Raw genomic sequence first — 16,169 nt, forward strand, 5'->3', positions numbered from 1 at the left:
TACACATATGCTTACACACTCATCTTATTTACTTATGAAATTTAATTTTAATTTTTTTTTAAAGTTTACTTACTTATTTATTTTGAAAGAGCAAGAAAGAGAAAGCATGTGCTCCTGAGCCAGGGAGGGGCAGGGATAGAGGGAGAGAAAGAATCCCAAGCAGGCTCCGCAGTGTCACTGCAAAGCCCAACACAAGGGTCAATCTCATGACCCATGAGATCATGACCTGAGCTGAAATCAAGAGTTGGACGCTTGGGGCGCCTGGGTGGCTCAGTCGGTTAAGCAGCCGACATCGGCTCAGGTCACGATCTCGCGGTCTGTGAGTTCGAGCCCCGCGTCGGGCTCTGTGCTGACAGCTCAGAGCCTGGAGCCTGTTTCAGATTCTGTGTTTCCCTCTCTCTGACCCTCCCCTGTTCATGCTCTTTCTCTCTCAGTCTCAAAAATAAATAAACGTTAAAAAAAAAATTAAAAAAAAAAAAAGAAACAAAAAAAATAGTTGGATGCTTAACCAACTGAGCCATCCAGGCACCCCAACCTTATAACATTTTAAAAAGCAAATTTCTGGGGGTGCCTGGGTGGCTCAGTCGGTTAAGTGGCCGACTTCGGCTCAGGTCATGATCTCATAGTCCTCCGTGAGTTCGAGCCCCACGTCGGGCTCTGTGCTGACAGCTCAGAGCCTGAAGCCTGTTTCAGATTCTGTGTCTCACTCTCTCTCTGACCCTCCCCCATTCATGCTCTGTCTCTCTCTGTCTCAAAAATAAATAAACGTTAAAAATATTTTTTAAATAAAATAAACAAACAAATAAATAAATAAAAAGCAAATTTCCGGGGCGTCTGGGTGGCTCAGTCGGTTAAGCATCCGACTTTGGCTCAGGTCATATCTCATGGCTCATGAGTTCGAGCCCCATGTCAAGCTCTGTGCTGACAGCCTGGAGCCTGTTTCAGATTGTGTCTCCCTCTTTCTCTCTCCTCCCCTGCTCATGGTCTGTCTCTCTGTTCTCAAAAATAAATAAATGTTAAAAAATTTTTTTTTAAAAAGCAAATTTCCAACATAATCACTTCAGCTGTAAATATTTAACCAATTGTCTGTAATAAAGATATTAATATAATCACAATCTTATTAGCACACCCAAGAAAATTAACCCTCTTTAACATTATTTAGACCCTGTTTGTGTTCAATGCGACCTCAGACTTTTAAAATAACATTTAATGCCAAAAGATGAAATAACATCTGCAGTGTTTTAGGGAAAGGAAGTACAGTCTGAAATTATTAAATCTGTCCATTTTAGGGGCGCCTGGGTGGCTCAGTCGGTTAAGCGTCCGACTTCGGCTCAGGTCATGATCTTGCGGTCTGTGAGTTCAAGCCCCACATCGGGCTCTGTGCTGACAGCTCAGAGCCTGGAGCCTGTTTCAGATTCTGTGTCTCCCTCTCTCTCTGCCCCTCCCCTGTTCATGCTCTGTCTCTCTCTGTCTCAAAAATAAATAAACATGGGGCGCCTGGGTGGCGCAGTCGGTTAAGTGTCCGACTTCAGCCAGGTCACGATCTCGGGGTCCGTGAGTTCGAGCCCCGCGTCGGGCTCTGGGCTGACGGCTCGGAGCCTGGAGCCTGTTTCCGATTCTGTGTCTCCCTCTCTCTCTGCCCCTCCCCCGTTCATTCTCTGTCTCTCTCTGTCCCAAAAATAAATAAACATTGAAAAAAAAATAAATAAACATTAAAAAATAAATAAATAAATAAATAGATAAATCTGTCCATTTTGTGGTTCACGTAAACATTCCATAACATTTAAAAACCTCAAAGATTATAGCACCTATGGTTTATTTTCAGTGTCTGTTCATTGAAAATTTTCTAGTGAATTGAAATATAGAAAAAAAACTGGTAAGAGTGATGTGAATAATGAACCCAGTAAAATATATATTTAAGATTATACAAGTATAGAATTATGAATACATGGTAGTTTCTAAGTGTTGTAAGCCTTGGCAAATACAAAAAAAAATTGCAAGGATTTGGAAAGTGAGCTGATTTCCTCATTTGTTATTGCAAGGAGTCAATTTATACTGTCTAAAAGTTAAGAGTTAAATGAAACATAGTTACTCCCACCTCTTAATGTTTTTCACTGACTTTAATTTTAGAAGCATCTTTTAGGAACTAATATCTCTTGTGGTAGAATAGCATTTTACCTCAGCTTTCAGTAGTCACTCCATTTTTATTTCAGCTTTTTAAATGTTAAATCCATGTAATATAGTTTTAGCTTTGAATTAAAATACCATATGTGCCTTCCCATGTGATAAAATCTATCCTTTTACCCATTTACTCATCTGGAAAAATGTTTGTAGTGGAGTTCTTAATGGTAATAATAGTTACTGTAGGGTGATGGAATTTGGGGTGAGGCTTTATATTCTCTGGCATTTACTGAATTCACTGAGTTTTTTTTTTAATGAGCATTACTCTTTTTGCCAAAAGCACTGAAGGCATGTGTGTGTGTGTTTATGTATATGTTTACATACATATTTATATATTTACATATACATACTGGCATTATTAGAGAAGTAAATGATTATGACTATTTTGGCAATGCTGCTGTTGCTGCTGCTACTGCTTTCACTTGCCTCTAAGAGTTATAATGGGACTTACTGCTTATTTCAGGAAATACCACTGATGTTCACAAGTATATTTAAAAAGAATAAGCAACCACTTCACACTTACTACAATGGCTATTAAAGAAAAGACAACTGGAAAATTACAAGTATTGGTGAGAATGTAGAGAAATTGGAATCCTTGTGTATTGCTGGTGGGAATGTAAAATGGTGCAGAGACTATGGAAAAGTTTGGCAGTTCTTCAAAAAACTAAACATAGAATTACCATGACTCAGCAATTCCATTCTTAGGTACAGTGTATCCAAAACATTTTTAAGTCAGGGACTGAAACAGATATTTTCATGTGGTGATCATTGCAACATTATTCACAAAAGCCAAAAGGCAGAAACACCCCAAGTGTGCATCAACAGATGAACAGATAAATAAAATGTTGTGTATATATATATATATATATATATATATATATATATATATAAATGTTGTGTATACACACACACACACACACACACAATGGAATATTACTCAGCTATAAAAAGGAATCAAGTTCTGATACATGCTACAACATGGATGAACCTTAAAACCAAATGAAAACCAAGCTAAGTGAAATAAGCCAGTCACAGAAGGACAGATATTATATAATTCCATTTACATGAAATATCTAGAATAGGTGAATTCATAGAGACTGCAAGTAGATTAGAAGATTGGAAGTAGGGGGAAGAAGAAATGGAAATTCAGATGGAAATTTTCAGATGATGGAAAATTTTTAGAAATAAATAGTAGAGAGGGTTGCAACATTGTCAACATAATTAATATCAATAGTACATTTAAAAATGGTTAAAATGACAAGTTTTATGTTATATACAACTGACCCTTGAACAATCTGGGGTTTAGGGGCATTGACCCCCCCTCCCCCCCGCACAGAAAAATCCACAAATAACTTTCGATTCCCTAAAAACTTAACTACTACTACTACTACTACTACTACTAGTAACCTACTGTTGACCTAAGCCTTACCAATAACATAAAGAGTAGATTAAAACACGTTTTACATATGTATTATATACTGTAGTCTTACAATAAAGTAAGCTACAGAAAAGAGAACATCAAGAAAATCATAAAGAAGAAAAAACACATTCACAGTACTATATTGTAAAAAAAATCCAAGTGTGAGTGGACCCAAGCAGTTCAAACCCCTGTTGTTCAAGGGTCAACTGTATGTTACCACAATACAAAAGAATAAACAATGGGCTAGATTCATTCAGTATTAAAGTTTTCGTGCAGAATAGTATATTATTTCATACTGCTCCACAAACTAGTAATGTTGTCGGCATAGGTTTTATACTCTAACCTAGCATTTTCAAAATTTATGAAGATGTTTATTACAGCATCATTTATAATAGAAAAAAACTGGTAGTCAAAACTACCATACAACCAACAACTGCTAAATGGTTGGACAAACTATGGTAATTAACTTTATGGGAAATTATACTGTCATTAAAATAATCATAATTATGTAGCAACAAAGAAACTGATTATAACTTTAAATAAAAAGGATATTTTGTATATTGTAGCTGGAAATACGTAAAAGAATGTATACTAAGGGAAAATTAATAATTAGGCTATAGTGTTTTGGGATTGTGGAATTTCAAAATAACTATTTCCTGTTTTCCATGCTTTCCATAATTTTGATATATTTTATTGAAAATAAATTAGGAAATTAGACAGTATGGTTACAGGCTTCCTGCTCCACTGTGGAGGCAGCTTGACTTCACCCGATTCAGCAGTCCCATTTGAGTGTCTACAGCTGAGTCGTCCAGGTTTTAGGACCCACTTGAGATTCCCTGACGGCCTCCGACTAGAAGCTTTGGGATCGTGATCCCAGCAAAGGCGGTGTCGTGCCGACCTCCTTCTGGTCCCAAATAATGCATGGGACACTAAAAAATTATTTATCTCGAATAAAAACTTAAGTGGGCTTCCGGTATTTTCATTTACCAAATCTGGGAACCCTACCTCCACCCACCCATCTACCACTTTATCCCTTTCACACCGCCCCCTCTTACCTCACCTCACTCTCCTTCCTCATTGTCACTCCCCTCCTCTCTACTCCATCACCCGGCTCCGCGGAACCAGGGCTCCACCCCCACTGGACGAGCCCCAGGGTCCCCCACTGCAACCTCTTCACGGAGACCAAGTTCTACTCCTCCCCTTTCCCGCCTCCGCGGAACTCGGAATTCTCCCCACACCCACACCCGGTCCGAACCCAACCCTCCACTCCGTCCAGGCCCAGCGGATCCCCGGGTCCACCCCCTCCAGCCCCAGCGCGCGCGGCGCGCAGGCGCAGGCGCGGAGGGCGGGCGCGGGCGGAATGGGGACTGCAGCGGCGGCAGCGGCGGCGGCCGGGGAGGGGGCGCGCAGCCCGAGCCCCGCCGCGGTGTCGCTTGGCCTGGGCGTGGCCGTCGTGTCGAGCCTGGTGAATGGGTCCACGTTCGTGCTGCAAAAAAAGGGCATCGTGCGCGCCAAGCGACGAGGTAGGGCGGGCCGCAGGGGCTGCGCTTTGGGTTAAGGGGGTGAGGATGGAGGGAGCAGCCGCCGGGAGATGAGCAGGGGAGCGGCCGCAAGTTGGGGGTGTTTGGGTCGCTGCTTAGACCCGGCCTAGGGCCAAGGCGGAGCACCTCGGAGGGCAAGCTGCTCGGGCGGGAGTCTCCTCGCCCACCTGAAGCGCAGGCACTGCCGCGGCCCTGCGCCCTAGAAGCGTAACAGCCGCTGCCGCGTCTTGTCCTCTCGCAGTTCCCGAAGCTGTCCGAGAATCAACCGATGCACCCTGAGCCGTGGTAGTTGTGTCTCCCCCACCCTTTTTCTCTTTTCCTAGCGTCTAGAGAGGCTTTGTTCAATTTTACAGGGTTTCACCAGCTGACTTCTTTCTTCCTTCCCAGACCCTCCCACTCCCTCTGCAGCCTCGCAGCCTACCAACCTGCCCTCGGGTTGGAGCCTAGGCGACCCTGTCACCCGCACCCATTCGCTGCTAGGGAAACCTTCCGGTTTATAGTATCCCAAAATGGTCGGAGTGCAGTGCTTGCCCAGAAGGAGCAACCTCTCGCCTAGACTGTGGCCTCGGCCTAGGGGAGAGCAAGACCCTCTAATTTGCCTCCCCTAACCCCCTGCAGTGACCACGCCAGTGCAGAAGAAAGAACTGTGCACGAGGCAGGGCCGCGGGGGGTGGAGCGGGGAACAGGTGGGCCAAGAAGGCTCTCACTCGCAGGGTCAAGCAAGAGGTCTGTGCTTCTTTGTAGCTTCTGTTCCTGGGGTCCTTGATTGAGATACTCTGGTTTAGACTTGAGCCATCTGGCTACAAGTGATCTTCAGTGTGGAGAAAACTGAAGGCAGATTTTTCTGAAAAAGCAAAAAATGGGTCAACTGAGTATTCCCCTGGTGGATAAGCCACCAGACCCCACTCCTTAGTAATGTGGAAAGTGAGAGATGTAGCACAGTTCGTTGACAGCGTCTGTGTTAAGAGAACCCTGGGACGATTTACTGAATGCAAGATGTAGCATGCTGTGAGACACAAGAAATGCTGCTCTCAGGAGGACAGAGAATCTTGTGGGTTGTTAGCTGTTATTTTCACAAGAATAGTATTAAGAGTTCTCAGGAAAATGAGACCACCAGGTCAAGGGTTTGAGAATAAGTAAACTTATTTAATAGTGCTGATTCCAGAACACAGGTGAAACTTTCTCAGAGTTTCCTGGATGGAGAGTCAAAAATCCCTTCAGAAAGACTGCAATCTCAAATGAAAATATAAAATCATGGATATTTGTTTAAAGAATTCAACTTAGAAGTGAAAACACTGAACTTTACATAAAATCTAAATAAAACCAAGTATGCTTTCCTTGGGATGCAGACATGTCTCTAAGACACATCTGGCATTGGCCTATTTTTCTGGAAGCACCTGTCAATTTCACAGGTTTCAGGGGGTGTGTGAAGTGTTTACTGTAACTTAAACATAACACATGTGCCCATTGATAAGATATGTGAGAAGGGCACTCCTCCTCTGTAGTGTCCTTCCAAAAACCTACAACCCCAGTCTCACCATAAGAAAAACATCTCACAAACATTGAGGAATATCCTGCAAAATATATGACCAGTCCTCTGCCAAGGTTGTAAAGTCTGAGAGACTATCACAGACAGGAGTCGTCTAAGGACACATAATGATATTAGGTAAAATCTAAGGAAACCTGAATATGGACTTTAGTTAATAAAAACAAACAATTATTGAGTAAAACTAAAATGTGTTTTTTTATCTCAGCTTATGTGTTTGAGGATATTAGTGAATAAGAAAATAAAAAAAACACAACCAGAAAAAAACCCACCCATAATTGATGCTGTTATTTATAACTATGTACTATGCCTTTAAGTTAATAAAGTGAAAATGTGCTGTTTGCTAATTTCATACTTTCCCACTTACAACCCATTGCTGCAGATTCAGGTTAGCTGGGTTGCTCACCGTGATGGAAGACAGATATATAGTCTTGTTTTGATCAATGTAGTTTTGATTTGTTCAACAGATATTCTTGAAACTTTTATTATGAGGATATGCAGTTTCAGAATCTACTCTCCTTAAAATCTTTTCCCACCTCTGCTAACAAGCAGTAGAGTTGACCATTATGAAATGACTGATATGGGAGAGATAGGAGGAAAGAGGAGGTAGCTAAGAACTAGGAAGTCAAGGTCTTGCATTAAGGGAGACCAGTCAGTTTCTTACACTGTAAAAAACTGTCTCAGTGAAAGTTTCAACTTTATTATTATTTTTAATATAATTTATTGTCAAATTAGCTAACATACAGTGTATACACTGTGCTCTTGGCTTCGGGAGTGGATTCCCATGATTCATTGCTTACATATAACACCCAGTGTTCATCCCAACAAGTGCCCTTCTCAATGCCCATCACCCATTTTCCCCTCTCCCCCGCCCCTCCATCAACCCTCTGTTCTCTCTATTTAAGAGTCTCTTATGGTTTGCCTCCCTCTCTGTTTGAAACAACTTTTCCCCTTTCCTTCCCCCATGGTCTTCTGTCAAGTTTCTCAAATTCCATGTGAGTGAAAACATATGATATCTGTCTTTCTCTGACTGACTTATTTTACTTAGCATAATACCCTCCAGTCCATCCACATTGTTGCAAATGGCAAGATTTCATTCTTTCTCATTGCCAAGTAGTATTTCATTGTATATATAAACCACAATTTCTTTATCCATTCATCTGTTGATGGACATTCGGGTTTTTCCCCATAATTTGGCTATCGTTGATAGCGCTGCTATAAACATTGGGGTACATATCCCCCTATGGATCAGCACTCCTGTATCCTTTGGATAAATTCCTAGTAGTGCTATTGCTGGGTGGTAGGGTAATTCTATTTTTAATTTTTTGAGGAACCTCCACACTGTTTTCCAGAATGGCTGCACCAATTTGCATTCCCACCAACAGTGCAAGAGGGTTCCCATTTCTCCACATCCTTGCCAACGTATGTTGCTTCCTGAGTTGTTAATTTTAGGCACTCAGACTGATGTGAGGTGGTATCTCAGTGTAGTTTTGATTTGTATTTCCCTGATGATGAGCGATGTTGAGCATCTTTTCATGTGCCTGTTGGCCATCTGTTGTCGTCTTTGGAAGTGTCTATCCAAAATCTATAAAGAACTTACCAAACTCAACACCCAGAAAACAATCCAGTGAAGAAATGGGCAGTTTCAACTTTAAACAAAGTGCCACATGAGAGCATTGAGTTTTAGCTTCAGGAGAGGCAAGTTTTGGTCACAGCCCTTCTACTGGGGGTTTTGGGGCCAAGTTTCCTCTGTTACAGGCTTTCACTCACTCTTGAAGGGACCTTCCCAATAAACAGAGTACCCGGATAGTCCAGGAGCACTTTCCATAACACAAGCTCATGGTGGACTACCTGACTCCTGGGGCACCTCTGAAGGACTCTGTATGAGAAGAGGGCAGGGGGCACAAGGGGCCACAGATCATTTATAGTATGTCTAGTGTCAGAGTCCGGTTAAAGAAAGATTTAAGTGAGAAAAACAAGGTAATTGTGGGGTGTGAAAGCATTTGTGGAAAGCCAGTTACAACTTCAGAATTCTGGCACACGTAGGCAATGATGGCTAGGGAGGTTGATAGCCTGGGGGTGGTATCCTGCCCTGGGACAGGCTTTGTGGAACAGTCTCAGGAAAGTCATGTGGTTGAATTTGCTGGAAGCTTTGGAAAATTGCATAGTAAGTTACTTTATATAGAACGCCCTAGACCAGGATGAACCAGCAGATCTTTTTAAAATCCCTTTCTTCAAAACCACGAGATACCACCTTACACACATTAGGATGGCTATTATAAAAATAAAAGAAACAAAAAACAAGACATAAAATAACAGGTATTGGTGAAGGTGTGGAGAAATTGGAACTCTTGTGCATTTTTGATGGGAATGTAAAATGATGCACCTGCTTTGAAAAACAGTATGGCGAGTCTTCAAAAAATTAAACACAGACTTAACCATATGACCCATCAATTCCACTTCTGGGTATTTACCCAAAAGAAGTGAAAGAAGGGTCTCAAACAAATATTTGTACACTCATGTTTATAGCAAGAACAAAAGGACATAGCATAAACAAAAGGTGGGAGCAATCCAAATATCCATTGACAGATGAACAGATAAGCAAATTGTGGTATATACATTTAATGGAATGTTATTTAGCCTTTTTAGCCTCTTATGATGGTAATTCTAACACATGCTACAACATGGATGAACCTTGAGAACAGTATTCTAAGTGAAATAAGCCTGTTAAAAAAAGATGAACACTGTATAATTTCACTCATATGCGGTACTTCGTCAAATTCACAGACACGGAAAGTAGGATGGTGGTTGCAGGGACTGCAAGAAGCAGGGAATGGAGAGTTAGTGTTTAACGAGTACAGTGTTTCTGTTTGAGAAGATGAAAAGGTTCTGGAGATCAATGGTGGTAATAGTTGTACAACAATGTGAATGTACTTAATGTCATAGAATTGTACACTTAAAAGTGTTTAAAATGATAAATTTTATGTTTATTTTACCATAATAAAAATCCTTTCCAGGTTTCATAGTCTCTTTCCTGAGGAGTATAGTCTAAAACTGTAGTCATACTGTTAAGACACTGGAAAGGTGAGTGAGTTGTGTTGTGAGCATGGAACCTGGGATTCAGGCATTCTGCCTGCTGTCCCAAGCCTTCTGTACATTGTTTCTGAAGCACGTGCATTCCCTGGCTGTGGGATGTATGTGTTCTTTCTCGTTGCTTCTCCTGCCATCTCCAGGCACACTTAGGTGCCTCCACATCCACAGAGAAGACAGACACACATTGTCTTCATCCCTGCAGTGGTCTGCGATTAGTTTCTGCTGCTTCTGTGAACCCTCCAGACCCTGACAGATGGGGTCAGTTTCCTCCCCCATGCATTTCCTTGGCGCTGGTCCTCAACCCCCTTCTGCCTCTGAAACCCATGGGATGATGGCCTGTTTACTTGTCTGTTCCCCTGGATCTCGGCTTATCAAGGCAGGGCACAGCTCCTGTCCACTTGGGAGGCATGTGATGGATACTCAGTAATGCTAACTGGCCATGTATAACTTGAGTGAAGAAGGTAAAACTGGACCTTATATTTTATGAAAAGACTTCAGAGCTTTCTTCAAGGTACTTAAAGCTGACGTCATTTACTTGTGGCCTCTACTAAGTAAATGAAGCCAGAGTTACTGCTACATCTGAACATCTACACCTATCTGATCTCTGTCTAGTCCTGAAGAGAGATTATTGTTGATAAGGAACATGGTGAGAATAGCTCTGAAGCCTGTACCTGGTTTAACTGATACTGTTTCCATAAGAAGAGAAGATAAAGGAGGCTACTAATAGAAAACCCATGGTGTCCCAGACTCTTGTATCTATCAGCTTGCTGAGCCCCCTCTCTTCTTTCTGTCTTTTCCTCCCTCCTTTTCTGCTTTCCTCCTTCCCTCCCTTTCTCCATCTCTCCATATAGTCTCTTCACATGTGGCTACCTTGGGCTTCCTTACTCCATGGTCTCATGGGGAAGTCAGATCCCTTACATGGTGGGTAGCTTCCCTTAGACCAGATCTTCCAAGGATGATGGTGGGAGCTGTGTGGATATTTGTGGCCTGATCTCAGAAGTTTTGCAGTGCCACTTCTGCCACATTTTATTGGCTTACTCAGGGCCAACCCAGGTTCAGTGTGGGAGGGGAATGTATAAGGGCATAGATCCCCTGAGGCATGCACCTGATGTGGAACTGCTGGTATCAGGATTTTAACCCAGCTCATGCTCATTATGAAGATCATCTATTTTGCCCTGGTCCCTGTAGGGAAGGTAAGAGGGAAGATAGATTTACCTACAGATAAGGCTTAAGTGTGAAATTTACTTTGTAATCTGATACTGTGTTATTATAACTGTGAATAATACTCAAAGACTTTAAGGCAAATAAAAATTTATTCTCATTTTCATACAATGTAAGTGAAATAACCCTTGGTCTTATTGGATTGCTGTTGAACAGAATATATTTTTTCCTCAAAAATATTTGTATAGTATAAAATGTTATTTATATTTTCAGTCTAATTAAGTCCGTAATGAGTAAACAGTCATTTAAAAAATTTTGGGGGTGCGTGAGTGGCTCAGTCAGTTAAGCATCTGACTCTTGATTTCAGCTCAGGTCATGATTTCACGGTTCATGAGTTCAAGCCCTGCATGGGGCTCCATGCTAACTGTGCAGAACCTGCTTGGGATTCTTTTTCTCTCTCTCTCTTTCTGCTCCTCCCCTGCTTGCTCTTGTGCATGCTCTCTCTCTCTCTCAAAATAAATAAACTTAAAAAAAAATTGGGGGGAGGGTGCCTGGATGGCTCAGTCATTTGAGCATCTTACTCTTGATTTTGCCTCAGGCCATGATCTCACAGTTCATGAGATTGAGCCTCATATCTGGCTCCATGCTGACAGCACAAACCCTGCTTGGGATTCTCTCTCTCCCTTTCCCTCTGCCCCTGCCCTGCTTGCACGTATGTGTGAGGTCTCAAAATAAATAAGTAAACATTTAAAAAAAAAACCTTTTTTAACCATGATGGACTAGAAAAGATCACTTTTCACATTAAATAGGTAATGGGGATTAAGGAGTACACTTGTTGTGATGAGCACTGGGTGATGTATGAGATCATGACCTGAGCCAAAATCAAGAGTTGGTCACTTAACTGACTGAGCCACCCAGGTGCCCCTAAAAGTGATGTTTTTATAAACTGTATACATACACAAGTATGTATTATACATACATATATATATATATATATATAGCCAAAAAGATTTCCAGGAATATCATATCTATTTCCATGCTCATATTTAAATGTAGAGGAAATATAAACATATATTCCCAAAATTTGTTTTCCACAATTTTGGCTTCTCTCTGCTATAGTTGCATTCTACTAGTCATGACTGAGAGCTCATTATCATAGATTGTTCTGTTCACATAAACAGAGCACACTAGTACAGCTATAAATATCTGACATCTACCTGTCATGAAAGCAAGAATCAGTCACCTTGGCTTCTCTGCCCTCAGGGTGGGTTGGGGGCAGTCTCCATCTCTGTGAGGAAAAAAATGGGAGAGAAAGCTCTGCAGTTACAGCAAGGAGGAAGTGGATGCTCTTTCAGGGCAGAAACCATCCCTTGGGAGACTTTTTAAGTCTTCGTATTCACTAAGGATTGTGTACATGATCATTCTAGTAAATACTTGATAGATGGACACAGTAAGAAAATAGAATACAAGTATTGCATTGAGCTTTCTGGGGGAGTATGATGAGGAAGGAGAATGTGTTAATATATACCAGATTCATTTTCCTCTTGAAACACAATGTCATTTCCTGAAGAAACTGAGAAACTACCATAGCAGTTATTGCATTATGGTCACCATTGTGTGGGCTAACCTAGAAGTTTATGCATTGCTTATACGCTGTTTCTTTTTTAAAAACATTAGAGTATAATTACATAGAATAAGCTGCACAAATCTTAAAGGTACAGTTTGATGAGTTTAGGGTTAGGGTTAGGTTAGGGTTAGGGTTATTTGACAAATAAATATACGTGTGTATCTAACACCCTAGTAAAGAAATAGATTATTGCTGTAGCCCTAGAATGTTCCCTCATGTCTTTTTTATATTCTGTGCTCCCCACACCACAGCAGAGTACCCAATCTTCTGATACCTATCTGCATAGAATGAATTAGTTTTGCCTATTTTTGAACTTCATGTAAGTGGAATTATATAGTATGTGCTTTCTTACGTCTACTTTTTTTTTTTTTGGCTCAGCATGGTTGAAGATTCATTATGCTATTATCAATAGTACATTTATTATATTGCTGAATAGTGTTCCATTGTTTGAATATACCATAATTTGCTCATTCATTCTCTTGTTGATGAACATTTTGGTTGTTTCCAAAGTTTTGCAGTTTGAATAAAGGTGCAATGACAAGTCTCATATAATTCTTTTTAAAACATAATGTTTTCATTTCTTTCGTGTAAATACCTTGGAATAATAGTGCTGGATCATATACTAGGTATATAAGTAAATTTAAGACATTACTAAACATTTTTCCCACTCTAATTGTACCATTTTACATTCTCAGCAATATATGAGGGTTTTAGGTGTTCCATATCCTCTTCAACATTTAGTGTTGTCATATATTTAAATTTTAACCTTTCTGGTAAGTGTACAGTGGTATCCTGTGATTTTCATTCTCTTTTTCTTGATACCTTATGGTAGTTTCATTTAATGAGTTTATTGTCCATTTGTATATGTTTTTTAATGAGGTGTCTTTTAAAGAGCTTTGCCTATGTTTTATTGGATTGTGTCTTTTTGTTATTGATTGTTAGTTTGTACGTATATTCTGGATACAAGTCCTTTGTCAGATAAAGGAATTGCAAATCTTTCTCTGTGGCTTGCCTTTTCATTTTCTTAAGGGTGCCTTTGGAAGGACAGAAAATTTTAGTTTTGATGAAGTTTAATTTTGTGTGTGTGTGTGTTCTGTTTTAATTTTAATTTCAGTAACTGAACCTACACTGTTATATTAGTTTCAGGTGTACAATACAGTAATTCAACAATTTCATACATCACTTGGTACTCATCACAAGTGGATTCTTCAATCCCCATCAACTATTCACCCATCCCCCACCTGCCTCCTCTCCAATAAGCATCAGTATGGTCTCTATAATTAAGAGTCTGTTTCTTGGGGCACCTGGATAGCTCAGTTGGTTATGCGTCCGACTTGATCTCATGGTTCGTGAGTTCAAGCCCTGGGTCGGTCTCTGTGCTGACAGCTCAGAGCCTGGAGCCTGCTTTGGATTCTGTGTCTCCCTCTTTCTCTGCCCCTACCCTGCTCGTGCTCTGCCTCTCTTAAAAACAAACATCAAAATTTTTTTTTAAGAGGAGTCTGTTTCTTGTTTTGTCTTTCTCTTTTTTTTCCACTTTGCTTGTTTGTTTTGTTTCTTTAATTCCACATCTGAGTGAAATCATATGGTATTTGTCTTTCTCTGACTGGCTTATTTCACTTAGCATTATACTCTTTTGCTCCATTCATGTTGTTGCAAATGGCAAGATTTCATTCCTTTTGATGGCTGAATAAGACTCCATTGTATATGTGTGTGTATATATATATATATATATATATATATATATATATGACATCTTCTTTATCCATTCATCTATTGATTGACACATGGGCTTCTTCCATATATTGGCTATTGTAAATAGTGCTGCTATAAACATAGGGGTGCATATACCCCTTTGAATTAGTGTTTTTGTATTCTTTGGGTAAATACCTGGTAGTGTGATTGCTGGATCATAGAGCAGTTCTGACTTTTTGAGGAACCTTCATACTGTTTTCTACAATAGCTGCACTTGTTTGCATTGTCACCAATAGTGCACAAGTGTTCCTTTTTCTCCACATCCTCACCAAACCCTGTTGTTTCTTGTGTTGTTGATTTTAGCCATCCGATGGGTGTAAGGTAATATCTTATTATGGATTTGACTTGCATTTCCCTGATGGTAGGTAAATGATGATTAACATCTTTTCATGTGTCTGTTGGCAATCTGTATGTCTTTGGAGAAATGTCTGTTCATGTCTTCTGCCAATTTTTAAATTGGATTGTTTGCTTTCTGGGTGTTGAGTTTTATAAGTACTTTTTTTTTCAACATTTATTTATTTTTGGGACAGAGAGAGACAGAGCATGAACGGGGGAGGGGCAGAGAGAGAGGGAGACACAGAATCGGAAACAGGCTCCAGGCTCTGAGCCATCAGCCCAGAGCCTGACGCGGGGCTCGAACTCCCAGACCGTGAGATCGTGACCTGGCTGAAGTCGGACGCTTAACCGACTGCGCCACCCAGGCGCCCCTATAAGTACTTTTTTAAAAAGGATTTTATTTCTGGGGCGCCTGGGTGGCGCAGTCGGTTAAGCGGCCGACTTCGCCTCAGGTCATGATCTCGTGGTCCATGAGTTCAAGCCCCGCGTCAGGCTCTGTGCTGACAGCTCAGAGCCTGGAGCCTGTTTCAGATTCTGTGTCTCCCTGTCTCTCTGACCTTCCCCCATTCATGCTCTGTCTCTCTCTGTCTCAAAAATGAATAAACGTTAAAAAAAAAAAAGAAAAAAGAAAAAGAAAAAGAAAAAAGATTTTATTTGTAAGTAATCTCTACACCCAATATGGGGCTCAAACCCAAAACCCCAAAATCGAGAGTCGCATGGTCTGACTGAGCCAGCCAGGTGCCCAGAGTTTTATAAGTTCTTTATATATTTTGGATAACCCTTTATCAGATATGTCATTTGCAAATATCTTTTCTCATTCCATAGATTGCCTTTTAGTTTTGTTGATTGGTTCATTTGCTGTGTGGAAACCTTATTTTGATGTAGTCCCAATAGTTTATTTTTGCTTTTGCTTCCCTTTCCACAGAAGACATGTCTAGAAAGAAGTTACAATGGCCCATGTCAAAGAGGATACTTCAATCCAAGGTTCTCTTCTCAGATTTTTATGTTCTCTACTAGGATTTTTATGGTTTCAGGTCTCACATTTAGATCTTTAATACATTTTGAATTTGTTTTTGTGTATGGTGTAAGAAAATGGTCTAGTTTCATTCTTTTGCATGAAGTGTCCAGTTTTCCCATCATCATTTGTTGATAAGACTGTCTTTTCATTAGATATTCCTTCATGCTTTAAGATTAATTGACCATAGGGGCACCTAGGTGGCTCAGGTAAGCCTCTGACTTTGGCTCAGGTCATGATCTCACAGTTTGTGAGTTCGAGCCCCGTGTTGGGCTCTGTGCTGACATCTCAGAGCCTGGAGCCTGCTTGGGATTCTGTGTCTACCTCTCTCTCTGCCCCACCCCTGTTTGCACTCTGTCTCTCTCTGTCTCTCAAAAATGAATAAATGTTAAAAAAATTTTTTTAAGATTAAGTGACCATATATTTGTAGGTTTATTTCTGGGTTTTCTATTCTGTTCTCTTGACCTATGTGCCTATCTTACTTCCAGTACGACTAA

General features: G+C 40.7%; 1 protein-coding gene across 1 annotated transcript in view; it reads left to right on the plus strand.

Annotated features, from left to right (window-relative positions):
• Positions 1 to 4,917: 4,917 nt before the first annotated feature.
• NIPA1 (NIPA magnesium transporter 1) overlaps positions 4,918 to 16,169 on the plus strand; it is a 96,081-nt gene continuing 84,829 nt past the window's right edge. The window contains exon 1 of the mRNA XM_023255034.2: positions 4,918 to 5,124. Within this exon, the coding sequence (XP_023110802.1) occupies positions 4,962 to 5,124 (163 nt within the window). The 5' untranslated portion in view covers positions 4,918 to 4,961. The remainder of the gene's footprint in view (positions 5,125 to 16,169) is intronic.

The sequence above is a fragment of the Felis catus genome, chromosome B3 (assembly GCF_018350175.1).
Source record: "Felis catus isolate Fca126 chromosome B3, F.catus_Fca126_mat1.0, whole genome shotgun sequence".
In the NCBI taxonomy this organism is placed as follows: domain Eukaryota; kingdom Metazoa; phylum Chordata; class Mammalia; order Carnivora; family Felidae; genus Felis; species Felis catus.